This window comes from Pholcus phalangioides, unplaced genomic scaffold, assembly GCF_987345545.1.
Source record: "Pholcus phalangioides strain wild (caught in Gottingen) unplaced genomic scaffold, Ppha-v1.0 ptg000009l_1, whole genome shotgun sequence".
Taxonomy (NCBI): Eukaryota; Metazoa; Arthropoda; class Arachnida; order Araneae; family Pholcidae; genus Pholcus; species Pholcus phalangioides.
The window spans coordinates 8,889,291-8,905,012 of NW_028301602.1; the positions used below are offsets into that span (position 1 = coordinate 8,889,291).

Consider the following 15,722-nt stretch of genomic DNA (forward strand, 5'->3'; position numbering starts at 1 on the left):
GAAACTACAGTTTGCATAAAAAAGCAGTTGGGTACATAGGCCTATTCTAGGTTTTGTGATTCTGATGATACCCAATAACATTAGAGTGTCTTCTGTATTTTTAGGTCATGCAAAAGCATAAACAATGTTTACAATGCTTGGCAAAGAGCTAGAAATGAAAGTGCTTTGTTTATCAAAAACGATTACATTGAGTGTAAAAATTTTAACAAATCCTTTTAAAAGGGATGGACAATGCAGTAAAACCATCTGGTCTACCTTGACTTATTTATATCAGACCTTGTAATTTACACATTTTGCTCTGTTCTTTTGGAAGTGGTCTAGAAAGTGGTCTATCAATATTTGAGATTAATCCATGATCTTGAGGAGATAAGCATTGATGGTCAAATGTTTTTTTGGCTTGCAATAAGAAAATTCCTTATGAACGATATACAATTGTACAAGACATTAATTTGATTTTATTTATTGGAATTTATTTGATGAAATCTTTTTTGAAATCATCTTTTTCAGATGTGTAACTTTTCTCAAGATACCAATATGACAGAAGAAGAATTCACTGCACTGCAAGTAGATTACTTGCAAAATTTATTGACATATTGTGTTCAGTACCAACAAGTAATAGTCCTTTGTTGTCTTTTTTTTCATATTGTCTTTATTTCAGATGAACCCTAATTTAAGGAATTGTAAGAGAACAGTTTTATTTGTTGAATCAAGGAAAATCATTAAAATTGAACAGGAGCATAAACCTATTCAAACGGCAAATTTTGAAAGCTACTTTGAAAGAAAGCTTACTTTGAGGGTTACTGTTACAACTTACTTCTGACACCATTTGATAAATATGTATGTATATATATATATTACTTGAGCAAAAAGTCAGGATGCATGAAAAAATTGCTGGATATTTTGTTTGGTATGCCCACCATTTTTATCAAATTCTGTTGAAATCATAATTTTTTCCCTAATTGAAAAATGTTTCCTCTTCAGATGATTAGCCATTCTTTACTTGTCAAGACAGAGCGTAAACTTGAAGTAGCTTCATTTTTTTTACTGAAATTTAAACATGCAGACAGCACAATGATTCGCTACTCAAAATTTTGCCTGTCTCTGAAGAAGGTTTGAATGTCAGTTTCTGTGAAGTCAAACCTTTGGAAATTTTTTTTGCACATCAAGGTTTTTTTATTTCTTAAATAGGGGTTTGACCTATGTTTTTGCAAGAATTTCAGAACAAAAATTGTTAAATTGAAGAATTCAGTGAATCAGAGTTTGTTGAATTGGGATTCGACTGTATCTTTACTAAGTTCTTTTGTGATGTTTTTCCATTTAATTTGATTCTTAACCCCCCAATGTACACAAGCCTTATTTGAAGACATATATTTTCCTTGGTATTATCTTTTATTATAATTTTACGTTATGTTTGCATTTTAATTCTCATCTGAGGATGTTAAATAGGTTTAGGGAATAATTTCAAACTAGAGGTCTTCAATGTTTTACGCTCGAGAGCCACATAAAATATTTGTAGCATTCTGCGGGCCATTCATTAACGCCATAGGAATTTTAAAAAAACGTGCACTTGCATTTAATTGCAGAGTCACAATGCAAATCTGCAAATTCTAATTGTAGCTCTGGTGGAACACTTTCGATATCGACCGAGAATGGTGAGGAAACCATTTTCATTGAAATTTTGTTTTCGCAGAAGTCTGAAAATCTGCTTCTGAATTCCATTCTAAGATTTGAAATGCACTGTACATAATCATCCAGTTTCTAAGTTGTAGATGTATTTACCAATAATTTAGGAAAATGTATGCAGTTTTTGTTTTGCAATTGACGTTCCCAAAGGACTAATTTAGTTTCGAACGCTTTCATGTTGTCATAAAGATTATAGACAAGTAGATCTTTTCCCAGTAAATGATAGTTTAGATCATTCAGATGACCACTGATATCGACAAGAAATGCAAAATCTCTAACTCACTTTTTATCTTGAAACTCCCCAATAAGTTTTCCTTTGTATTTCATGAATTCATCAACTTCCTCCTTCAAGGAAAACAGGAGCTGAAGCATCTTTCTCTGGCTCAACCAGCATACTTCTGCATAATAATGTCTCCATACTCAGCTTCCAAATCCTTTAAGAATTTTTGAAACTGTCTATGGTCAAGTGCTTTAAATCGAATGAAGTTAACCGCTTTCACTACAACAGACATTACATGCTCAAAGTTGGAGAAAAACTTTCTCGCAAGTTTTCCTGATGTATGATGCAGTGAAAAGCCACCATCTTCATATTTCCACATTTTTCGGCATCTGACTTTATCAATGTGATTACCCATCTTCTGAACGGTCATATATAGAGGGAGCACTATCTGCATGCCATACTGGACGCGAGGTAGTTGAGGAGTCCCTGTGGCAATCGGTCCCACTCCTGCAGCAACACAGTTTTCAGTTCCGGGATGGGTCTCAGAGGAGGATGGCGAGATGCAATTTCTCTCTCAAGAGCGTCCCAGGCATGTTCTATAGGATTTAGGTCAGGAGATCTGGCTGGCCAATCCATACTTTAATATTCTCACTTTCCAGATAATCGTTGACCAGATGAGCCCCGATGTGGATGAGTGTTGTCGTCCATGAACAGAAACCGAGGGCCAACTGTGGCCCTGAAAAGTTGAACATAGGGCTCTAAGATCTCCTCTCTATACCTACTTGTCACAGACCCTCTGCCAAACACATGAATGGGCGTGTGGCCATCCAACATGATGCCTGCCCAGACCATGACACCACCACCATAGTGGTTCATTTCCCTGATGTAAGAGGGATGGTATCGGGTACCAGGCTCTCTCCAGATGAGTGTATGTCGAGAATCAGTGTCCAGGCTGAATCTCGATTCATCTGTGAAGAGCACGGTGCTCCACTGAAGTTTGGTCAGAGGCTGATGTTGTCTGCACCATGCTAAACGCACTCTCTTGTATGCTGCAGTTAGCGGGATACAAACAGCGCTGGTCTTCTGGCATAAAGCCCTCTCATGAAGCCTTCAGGTATCAATAAACTGTGAAACTTGAGTTCCAGTGGCAGTATGTAGCTCATGTGAGAGCTGTGATTCTGTAGCAGTCCTGTGGCATCATGCTGAAAGTGCCAAATAACAATCCTCATTGGTCGGCGTGGCTCTTTGATGACCTTATCCATGTCTTCCAGTATCCTGAAACTGTTTCCACAAATTGCAGATGACACTGGGCGTAACATTGAGCTCTGTAGCCACCTGCACTTGAGATTGCTCTGCCTCCAATCTACCGACAATTCTCCATCTCATTCCATCATCCATACATTTGTGGCTACTCATTTTACCTGATAGCTTATAAAATTTACCAAACTCTTGCAAGAAACACAGTGAATGCTGCCAAGGAATATGAGCACACAAATCGTGGAAAACGCCTCATGCCCTTATCATCCCCTCCGTGGCCAGAGCTCCTCCCACATGCATGTGTACACTTATACATTCGACACTGAATATTTGCAATGCTTCTTTGGTGGCATTATTTGCACCTTTGGTTCAGTACTTTTTGGGAAAATAGACACACACACAATGTGCAAATTCTCTTAATTTTGCATACGAGTGTTGCCTAAGTCAAACTCACATTTGGCAAATATTTCTGCCAAACTTGAATATAAGTCAAACTTTGTGTGGTATCTGTAAGTGCAACGACACTAGCTAATTCGTCAACAATTTTGAAGTTTTTGTGAATACCACAAATGAAAACGTCTGCTTGTGCAGTATCTGTTGCATCCGTAGATTCATACATAGCTGAGTAAAACAAAAATTCCTCACATTTGGATTTGAAGGTCGTGAATACATCTGCTGACAGATCCTCCATGGGTCTTGCTACCGTCATACCAGGCAAACTAATGTTTGTAAATTCACTCGCTTTCCCCCCTTTCATTAAGACACTCCCTATTTTATTAACCCAAACCCCTCTAGGTGGTCGCTACTCACAATTTGAAACCACTGATATAAGAAAACAGTCCAGCAGCATGGTTCATTTTGTCGAATGAGAAAAGGTCACCAAATGGTCCCAGAAAAGTCACAGAATTTTGCTTTTGGTATTTGGTAGATACCGTGATTGCAAATGAGACAAACTGTTTTAGCCTTGTGTTCGATGAAAAAATAAAGGACTGACCATTTTCTTGAAAAAATCTCACTTTTTCTTCATCTTCTCATCATAATTTTTTTGCTATCATGGTTCACCATCATGCACTCATTTTAAGATTGAAAGGCTTCTGATCGAAGACTTCAAAGACCAAAAACACAAGTAAATTAACTCTACCAATATTTTACAAATCCTTCCAACCAATCAAGATACATCCATCTACGTTTTTCCCAACCATGCACCCAAGAAATACAATACTATGGAAATTCTGTTCATTTCTGCTTTCTTCCACTTAAGAAGGATGAGATGTACTCAAAGTTATTTATGGTAAAGTGTATGGTGTGGTTTTTTTTTTGTTTAAGGTCTTATTAAGAAACTAAATACTGCACACTGATCAGCCTGTCCTTGTTATAAGTTTTATCAGCCACCTCTTTGGGCATTTTGCCTGTTGTGGCGTTGGATTTGTATTTGAAGCTGGGTGCCTTTTTTCTTCCCAGAAATCTTTGTTTTATCCTATTTTTGAATGATATTGCGTCATTCGATCAAATCGTTTTGGTGGGCCATGGGTGAAGACCCCTATTTTAAACCTTAGGACTTTCATCATAATTGGTTCTGTGTCATGTTTCAATGTTTTGAAAAAGTAAATTTTCATTTAACTGCCTTTTAATGCATTTCCTGAGAATCTCCCACTATTTTATACTTGACGAAGTGAAAGTTTGCACTGATTGTAAATTATGTATTTGGAAAAAAAATCTATTAAACAATTTTTTTTCATTCTTGTTCAACAGATATTTGCCAAAATCATAGGCAAGATTTAGATGGGATGGTTTTTAAAACTTTTATCCATCAAATCCTTCAATTCTGAAATCTAAGTACCAGAGTAAAGTTGTAGTTTCAAATATTTTTTTCTCTTAGTTTTTGCTTAGAAGTAACTTGACAAATTTTTGAACTAATGAACTAATAAGAGACATCTCAACATCAGTAATTTATCATCAATAATTTTTTTCTTTGTGAAACTTGATATTTGTTTTTATTAATTGTTTGTTTTCTTGGAAACTTTTTAAGATGGGAGAAATACCATTAGGCATAACATATGATTCAGAAAGTGGTTGTGTCATCGTAATAAAAAAAGTAAGTGTTATATTCATGCTTTTTTTTCATTATTCTGTTTTATACTTTGTAAAAACATAATTTCTCTTATTATTCTTTGTGTATGTTCTGGTGTTCTTTACCACAGAATGTGTTATGCAAGGATTTTTTTTTCAGGATACATATTCTATCCTGCGTCCTTATGAACCATTAGAACAACTATTATCCTGCAATAGCATCCCACCATCTGGCATGAATCTCATTGCTGGTGATGGTATGTTTTCATGATTTTAACTTTTTTTTTGATATAAAAGGTAAATTTAATAATTTTCATTTATATGTATTTTTACATAACTATGTTTGAAAGAAAAATAATGTAATTTTGAATCTGAATTTATTGTTTTGTGTTGTAACTTAATCCTTATTTACCGTAAAGTTTGAAATTATGTTTCATATTAGCATAATTTCATGTGCAATCTCTTTGCTTCATTTATCAGGAAGCTTGAACTTTGTCAATACAAGAAAGCTTATGGGTCATTCCCAAAAAAAAGTGTACATTCCACATTTTTCAGATGAAAAATTCAAAGTTGAATTTTTGAAATAAAATTAATCTCAAATTATAGCCAGTGACTTGAAGTTTAATATTTCATAAATATTTTTCACTTTTATTTTGTAATAATATTTTATTTTTTGGGTTTTATGACTGAAAATGATGGATTTTGTCCACTCTGTTACGAAAACAAATATCGCTGTAAAAAAATAAATATTTTTATTTCTGCTGTTTTCACCCCATAAAATAATGAAATCAGCTTATTTGGGGCTGAAAAAAAAGTAGTTTAAAAAAAATTTCAACTTTTTTTCTGTCGTTTTGATCGTTTTTCATGATTTTTTCGAAATAGCACATACAAAAGTTTATTTTTTACATTTTTTCAACTACTTAAAATTAAATTCTTTTATTTCTGCCAGGCAATGGGGGTTGAATAACTTATAACTAACATCTTAGTTTGAAGTGCTTTTTAATTTTTTTGCCTGTGATCTTCGAAAATGCTTCCCTTAACAGAGGGGACAGAAATGTTTAACTTAGAGTAAGCAATCACAATTGTTCTAAATACACTTTTATTTTTCAACAATTATATAGACAATATGAAAGGTATCCCAGACACTCCTCTATGACATCTGAAAAACATCCACGCTATGAGGAAATTCAAAAAACACCCCCCCCCCCCCCTTGTGGTTTGAATTTTGGCTCTAGCAAAATTTTTAAAATCTGGTCAAAGTGGATGTAAGAGATCTTTGTCATCAGCTCTGAACAGCTTTCTAGCATCATTCATAGTTTTGAGGCACATAACTTTGACCTCCACCATCATCTTCAATGTCATTTTGGGCTACAACAACGTATCTGTATGTAGATTTATATATACAACAAAATCAAAATTTCACGAGCATATGAACATTTGCTTTAATTAGACCAGTTGACATTTTTTCATTGCTATTTCCTTTGGAATCGATAGCATAGTTTTCACTATTTTCTTGAATGCCATTTTCCAGAGATTCAAACTCTGGAATCGGTTGTGGAACTTTCAGTTTTATACTTCTTTAGCAAGAGTAAGTTTTCTTTTCGTAGCATCCAGAGAGATTAACATTTCTTTCACAAAAGCAAGAAACATCTCTGTATTGCAGCAATCCATTGCCAGTTGCTACTATTTGATAGTGCCTTTCAGCACATGTATATCATTTGGGATAATTTTTTTTATACCTTTTATTTCTTCATTTTTGATTTCATATAATTTTACATTGGTGGCATCTTTGGGAATTGTGAAAAACTGAGTAGCATCTGATATGTCATTCCCACATGCAACCAATCTATCATCTGTCCTTTTCAATACAGCACCAACATCATCAACTCCTCCTTTGCCATGGTTTACTTCAAAAAAAATCCCAAATACACCACTTGAAATATTTTGCGACATATTTGTCTAATAAGTAAAAATATTTCCTTTGTTTGTACTGAGTACAAGATCCATCAGAAAAAAAATGAACCTTATTTATTTCATATTCTTCTTTCATTACTTTCAAAATCTGTTCCAAACAAGCCCGAATCGATGAGGATCCATGCTCCGAATTCTGTGACACTGAGCAGAACAAAATTGGCTTCTCACATTCTGCAACATACAGCACGCAGGTATGAAGACATACTTGATTTCTTGACCCACCAAAATGATAGCTTTGCACTTCTTCATATAGTTTGCAATTATAATTTTCACTGAAATACACATGAAGAACAGCTTCATGTTTTTGTATGTTTCTAATGCACATTTGGTAAGTTCTATATTGGTGTTGGATGTTGAAAATGTGTTTCTTGAACAATTTCATTTCTTTTTGTAAAACATTGATTAAGTCTGTTAGGTTCTATAATCTCTGCTCTTTTGTTTTTTTTTGTAATGCCCATCATTTTACCATTCTTTTCCATTTTTTTGTTTGCTATGCCATTCTTCACTCTGTACAGTGCTATTCTCATCCAGCGATTTAGAAATTTCATTTATACATACCATCTTGTCATGACAATTCAAAAATTTGCCATACATACATACAGGATTTAAACTCTCTGCTACACGTGATATCATCAACTATGGTTTCAGGAGATGTTGTTTGGATTAATCTCAGTTTATATAGTGCAATCAATTTATATTTCAAATTACCGTGCTGCCAACATAAGCATGTTTCCCTATTTCCAACTTTCTTTTACTTCAAAATTTTTTGTTGAAATTGAATGGTAATTGGATGTTGGTATAAATCTCACATTTATGTCTCTCACATTAGTGATCGAGTATATCCAGTGAGACTTGGGGGAATAGAACCAGAAAACAAAAATGATATAGGGAAATAATTGTTGTCCCTTAAAATACAGAATGTATTGCCATATTGTAATATAACTAACCTTTATTCATTCGAAAATGCCCCTTTATGCCAAATCTCCCTGGATCTGTGCCTGGCAGTGATTTTGCCGATCTGTACTATTTAATTTTCGTATTTAACTGAAAAAATATGAGATGGGGAGAATGTGGTAAAGGGTTTAAATTGAATAGAGATAACTTATTAAATTTAACTTAAAACTTCAAAACCTCTTAACTAAGAAAACTTTATTTTAATCATAGTTTCCATTCTGTTGCATTGGTTGAGTTTTCGGAAGACGTAACAGAGTGGACAAATCAGCCTAAATTATTTTTTTTCTATTGTAAATTTAAATTATTTGTGAAAACTTTTATTATATTTTGAAGCATATCTCCATGTGCTATCACTAGATGCTGATATAGATTTAAAAAAAAAAAAACTTAATTATTTAAGATAATTACGTAACAGAGTGGGCATCTGACAGAAAAATCTGGTACTAAAGACATAAAATGAATATTAAGTCATTTTGCAAAAGTCAAATCCAAAATTGTTGATCAAGCATTTAAAGTAAACCTTCCAATGAGCTCAAAAGTGTTATCAGATTTAATCTGGTATAAAAATATATTTTCCAAATGACCGTAACAGAGCGGACATTTTAAAATGGGAAAAACTTCGGGACATGAACAAAAAAAAAAATCGTTTTTGATAATAAAAAAATTTTTTTTTTCGAAATTTTATTGTCAGTTTTATTCATCTATCGCATATATATATAAAATGTGATTCCAGGTTTTTTGAAAAAAATTCCAGGTTTGCATCACGTCTCTTTAACACTTTTTTTAAGCTGGGACAGCCAGATTTTGATGTTTTGCTACAAACAATGATTTAAAAAAAAAAATTAGATACCATCTGAAACAAATTAATAAACGCTGCAAGACAGAGAATTAAATGAACTAGAAAAAATTAAAATTACCACCAGAGTGCTCTGAAATTTTGTAAAAAAAAATTACATAGTCTCGGAAACAGTTTGTACACTTTTTTGGGAATGACCCTTATAAATCAAGTTCCACTTTATCAGAACATTAAAATGTTAAATTTTTTTCTATCTGCAGAAAGTTTTGCTAAAATTATTCTGCCTTACCTATGGATAAGATATATGGGGGTATTCTATCTTTAACCCTTGAAATTGCACAGTGCCTGCAAATTAAGTTTGGCTTCAACTAAATTGCAATATTTTTTTTAAGCTGGTGTGGACGAAGTTTACATATAAAAAATATTTTTGCAGCTCCCTATGACTTCAATATAACTTATAGGTCAGACTGTGTACAGTATAACTTCAATTATCTGATTTTGGTAAGATGAGCCTGCATTGTAAATTGAGATTTTTGGAAAATTGAATATACATTAGTTTGAGTATTATCTGAAATAATTGTAGCCAAGTAGCTATATAATAAATTTTGAACAATATTTTTCCTGTTGAATAGCCATGTCCTTGCTTGTCTAATCAAGCAATTCCTCAAAAGTATTTTGAGGGATTATTTGCACTTACACTGCCTTTTTGCCTTATTTTCATTAAACCTTCATTTTCAAGGTATAATAATTTCCTCGTCAATAAAGAAAAAAAAAAAAAAAAATATTTCCAAGGAAATTTATGTCTGTTAACAGTAAGTTCTAGTTAAATGAGGGTAGAGTAACAAAGATTCCTATTGCATGCATATATTACCACATTATCTATGCAACCTGATTTTGAAATTTAAAAAAAAAATTATTTCCTTTCAGATTCTCTTTTGTGTTCAAACCTTCTAGTGATATCTGATTGTCTGAGAATGATAAAGAATCATTTGACTAAGCAAATGACTGCTCTCTTTGAACAAGGTTTACAGGAACATGTATCAGCTGTTGATATTGCTCAAGACATGGTGAAAGAACTGCAAGTTTCTTCTGGGTATTTTTCAAATTCATGTCAATAAAAAGTTTTTTTTAAGAGATTTAATTGTTTTCTTTTTATGATGATGTCATTGGTTAATCAACCCCTTTTTTATGCATGCATTATTTGATGTAGGGAGGATGATGATTCTTTAGTATCAGAAATTCAAAGTTGTTTGAAAACTACTGCAAATATTCTTCCAGCTTTAAGACTGTTAATACAGTTCCTTGATTTGACTCCGAAAGATGCCTCAAATGTTCCTGGTAAATAATCATTTGGCCACTATTTAAAATACAATTAAAATCTTCATTATAGTTATACGGTAGATGTTGCTGATTAAAATCACAGATATGGGTAAAATTCATTTGGGTATGTTATCACTTTTGCAAAGCATTGAATGTACCAATATCATAACATGAGAAAAAATTTACGGTTTGTTTTCAAGACTTTGGCTTATGTAATCAATTTTTTTGTCAAAATTTTTTTTTTGTTGCATATTTTGAAGCTAAGTTTGAGCCAGACTCATTCCCCCCTCCCCCTCAAGTTATTGCTATAAATCTGCATGATACGTAGGAGATAAGAAGGCTTCCTTATTGACAAAAATTTCCATACTCAAGTTCCCAATGTCTTAATCGGGCCATAATAGCTGCTACGATGCATTTATGTGTAGCGCTTTTACAATTTCTTCCCTATAGTAAAGGCAATGTGTAATGTTAAAAAAGTGTATTTATTCAGTTCATGGTCAGCTTTTTTCAACTGACCAAATTCCAATTCCTCGGATGGAAGAATTTCACTAGGGAATGTATGTAACATACCTTACATTACAAAAAGTATTGCAATTTGTAATGCACACTAGACAGTTCCTTTCTAACTCCTCACAATTTCTGAATTTGAAAACAATTTTAGTTTTAAGTGGGGGGGGGGAAATCTGGTTTTAGAACAATTGAAAGAAAATGCTCTTTTGAAATCAGTTATGTTGGAAAGAAAAACAGAGTTGTCCCGTTTCCATATGATCCATTCCACCAAATAGGACATGTGGTCATTATACTAATAACAAGGATTTTTTTTGGATAAAATTATCATTCGGTTATTGTTATCAGAAGCATGAGTTCTGATGTGATCACATTAAGCGCAGTGCACTGTATTTATGTTTCAGTCAAATTTTATTAATGAAAAACCACATTATGTGAAATATTGCTTTAATCAGGACACATTTGTTCTTGTTCAAAGTGAAAGAATTTTAATAGAGCATGGAATAACTGCTCTGATCCATGTTAATGATGGTAAGTTGTAATTATTATTTTCATGAATTATTATAGCTATTTTTGCTTGTAAGATTGATTCTTGGAAAATACTTGCATCTTTATAGTCAAAGCAAATTTTTTCTTGTAAAATAACAAGGATTTCATCAATCCACTCCAAGTTCTCAGAATATATTGTCTGACCCAGTAAGTGGAAACAGTATAATGTGAAATATAGCTTTATAATCTAAATCAGCGTTTGGTTCCCTCAAAGTATATGATTTAAAAAAAAAAAATTTACAACATAAAATTCAGTTACAGAAAAATAATTTCTTTGCTATCTAAGTTTCACATTAACTCTGTTTTAGGCAAGTCTTTTTCAAAGATCATCTGAAAACACTAAAAACAGGTGGGATAAAAATGTACAAAAGAATAAACGTTTGACTATATATTTGTATAAAAATTGATTAGCATGTGTGTTACTTTCAGAATAGAAGTACAAGATATATATGCTACGGTAAATGTGCTAAATCAGTTATATTATACATTATAACTGGCTATTATGTATACTTACCAATAGTCTTGTTAACTTTGATAAATTTATATGAGATGATGTGAAGCTAATGGGGTAGTCAGATCGATAGAGCCTTCATTACCCACCTAACTTCACTGGTTGGAAATTGCAGTACTGCGATATATGACCGGAGTTGGTGTGGGGTAAAGTAGTTGTCCTATGTACAAATATATAGGACTAAGGCCTATACGCAGGAGGGGGGGAGGCATGCACAGTATATTATCAATCAGCCAGTATATTTATTAATTACTTGGGAGCTCAGCCCTCTCATAAAATTTATTGGGGTTATGATTTATTTACAAACACTCATCCTCCCAGGTTTCAGTGCCTATGGCATCTAAAAGCAGTTTTTCCATAACCAAATTTTTGTTGATTGAAACGTAAATGAAATAACTTTAGTACTTCAAAGACGTGTATGGTGCGGTTTCAGAAGCAGGTGGAGTTTGTGCCATTGGCATAAAAGACATAGAAGACAAGCAAAAGCTACAGGAGTGGGGATGAAAAATGAACAAGAGAAAAAATATCAAAAATCTTTGATATTTTTCGCGTCAGTTTTTAATGGAGATAATGATATTCAATATACGGGTGTTGCATGGGGTAATAAAATCCTTAACAATATTCAAGTGGAAGACGTGGAGCTCCTGAATCTTCTAAAAAATTAGGTGCAAGCAAGGCAGCAGGACCAGATGATATCTATCCCAGGGTCCTCAGGAAATGTGCTAATGAATTGTTGGGGCCAGTCGCACAGATATATAGGAGCAGTGTTGCTGAGGGTATCATCCCAAGGGATTGGAAACTTTCTAATGTTGTTCCGATATTTAAGAAGGGTAGTAGAGAAGCTGTGTCCAATTATCGTCCAGTGAGTTTGACAAGCTTGCTCTCGAAAATTTTGTGAATTATTATCAAAAGGCACTTTGTAAAGCGGATAGATATTGTCAGATAATCAGCATGGGTTCAGGAAGGGGAAGTCATGTGTAACTAACCTTCTTTGCTTCTATGATCACGTGACTAAGGCTTCGGGTAAGAGCAAAAATGTAGATGTTGTTTACCTTGATTTCCAGAAGGCATTCGAATTGAATGCTTGGTCTCATTTTCAAAAAGGTCTCTTCGCGTTCTCCTAAAGTCATTCTTCCGCTTTTTCGAGGCTTAGTTCGTCCTGGACTGGAGCATGCTGTAAGGTTTTGGAGACCATACCTACGGAGGGACATAGACTTGGTTGAAGGGGTGCAGCGAAGAGCTACGTGTGTCCTTATTGGCACACAGGGCTTGAGTTATGAAGAGGGACTTCATTTTTTGAATATGTTTACGTTGGATGAACGCAGGTGTCGAGGAGATATGATAGAAATGTTCAAAATTTTCAATGGGATGGATAGGATGGACCATGAACTTTTAGTACACCGCCAATTGACTGCTTTTACAAGAGGACACCAGTATCAATTGGTGAGGAACAATGCAAGGTTATGGTGTCGCAGTGAATTTTTCTCTAATAGGGTTGTTAATAAATGGAATAGCTTACCCCCGGAGGTAGTAAATTGTAACACAATTGACACGTTTAAAAAGAAATAAGATAAACATGTTGAGGTAAATCGAGAAGCTATCTATACTTAGAATAAGACAACCATAAATACATTATGGGCATTGTATAGTATTTTATCATGTGTATATATTGTTTATAATTTTGTGATTGTGTTTTTATTTGGGTTGCTGTATTTTTGAAATATATGACATCCGTATTTGTTATGGGCATTTTTTTCTCAGTCACCTTGTTCGGCATTTTGCCTGTTGTGACGTTGTATTTGTATCATATCAACACCAGTAACAGTTCACCAACAGCTGTGTCTCCATACCGAATGTCTCCAGCAAAAACCAAGAAGGGTTGCAAGTCTGTCTTGGCGGGACTCGTGGACATCTGAAACCATAGTGCAAGGGGACACAAAGAGGCTTAGGTCATGATGGAAAGGGCGGCTATGTCCGGCAAAGACGATGCGAAGAAACAAGGGTCCAGCCCTAAACTTCAGTCGAACATGGATTTACTCCAGAACTCTTCGTTTGCACCGAATCTTGCGAAGGACAGGAAGTTTGAAGAGGTCGTGTGCAGCTTGCTGATGAACTTCTTTGACCAGGTCACAGATAAAGAGAGATGTGCCGATGTGCAACGCGAACCCTGGGGTCTAAATAAAGATTAAGAAGTTGAAGAATTAAGATTTGTAAGAGATCCCAGGTTGTCATGTTACAGATGCTGTAAGGAGGAAAAGTGACGAGCAGCTGTCAAAAGAGCTCATGTCAAACTTCGAGTGTATCGATGAGTATCACTCCCTCTTGCCAATGACAGTCACCTTTGTTGACTACGTGAAGAGACACAGATTGAAGGAAGTCTCGGAAACCTGACGAAGTACTTCACCAAGAAGACCAGGAACACTGTCGACTTCCTTCGAGTGGAATGAGCACGAGAAAGTATTCTTCGAATGCAACATCTGCAACAAGATGGTCTCAGACAAGCAGCATCCGGTGAACCATAAGCTTGAACACTCAACACCTGTCAGTGGACAAAAACAAAGGTTTGCAGCAAATCCTCCGCTCAACGCCAGAAACTCATTCAAATGTCACGTCTGTCAGTTCATTTTCACCCAGAAGAGTCAGTTTCAGAGGCACATTGATGAGCAACACTCAAGGAGCCATTCCATATCCATAAAGTCACCAACTCCAATCCATGGTAAGGTGTCGGCCAGTCATTCGATTATCATGCGATTGGCGATTGCAACCGACTCTTCTCAGTTGTTTTGTCGTCATTTTGGAGTGCTGATTGTTTCAATTTGAAATATATAAATTTTGCTGATATTCTGTGTGAGACATATTTTTTGTATCCTGAGACGTGAGGTACAGGTAATCCGATTATGCCGTGAAAAATACCAGTTCCTTAATGTATAAATAATTTAATAATTTAATAATTTTAATTTAATAATTTAATAATTTTAATTTAATAATTTAATAATTTTAATTTAATAATTTAATAATTTTAATTTAATAATTTAATAATTTTAATTTAATAATTTAATAATTTATTTTAATGTAAAAATAAATATTTGCTTATGGTGGTTGTTGCTGATTTCAAAGTTGACACAATGTCAGGTCGTGGTGATCAAGAGCGTCCAATGATGACTGGATGTTGGGTGATCCTCTGCGACTGATCATTGGGGGCTTGGAGATGACAGTTTGCCTGGACTGCTGTTGAATGACCACGACCACTAGGAGAACTTTGTTGATTCATTTATAACGTAGCTTTGTGTCTATAACTGACGAACCGATTCCTAAGGAAAGCAGATGATTTCGTGTTATCAAAAGAGAGGACTGAAATGCTCAACTACATATTGAGAACTGTGAACTGGTGGAACTCTTTGGTGAAATTGGAAAATTTTATCGTAATAAAAACTTTAATTCATAAAATATTTAGATCGGAAAAATTATTCATATTGTCAAGCGAACCGATGAACTTAATTGCTAATGTTTTGAAGTATTTAATTGTTAATAGTAGAAAAACTTTTGTTAGAAATGGCTTTTGTTTTTACCAACAGCGTGTGGGCACTATATATAATCATCAAAAGTGATTAGGGAAATTTATCAAATTTACCAACAATGCTTGGGTACTATGCATAATCTCCAGTGAAAGTGAAAAATTAAGGGAAATTTATGAAACTTACTGAAATGCTTTGCAATATACATAATAACCAGATTTATCACATTTCCTGCAACAAATACATAGTTACTGTACAGTCTGACTTGGCTGTTTTGCATTTCACACATGTAAGCCAATATTTGTTTACAAATCGGAGCAGTTTTTCTAAATATTTTTTGGTCATAACTTTGATTAATCCTAAATA

General features: G+C 34.1%; 1 protein-coding gene across 1 annotated transcript in view; it reads left to right on the plus strand.

Annotated features, from left to right (window-relative positions):
* Nup160 (nuclear pore complex protein Nup160) overlaps positions 1-15,722 on the plus strand; it is a 104,784-nt gene that overhangs the window by 44,266 nt on the left and 44,796 nt on the right. Inside the window, exons 12-16 of the mRNA XM_089237125.1 lie at positions 508-612; positions 5,190-5,255; positions 5,391-5,487; positions 9,882-10,047; positions 10,165-10,292. Coding sequence (XP_089093251.1) covers positions 508-612; positions 5,190-5,255; positions 5,391-5,487; positions 9,882-10,047; positions 10,165-10,292 — 562 coding nt within the window. The remainder of the gene's footprint in view (positions 1-507; positions 613-5,189; positions 5,256-5,390; positions 5,488-9,881; positions 10,048-10,164; positions 10,293-15,722) is intronic.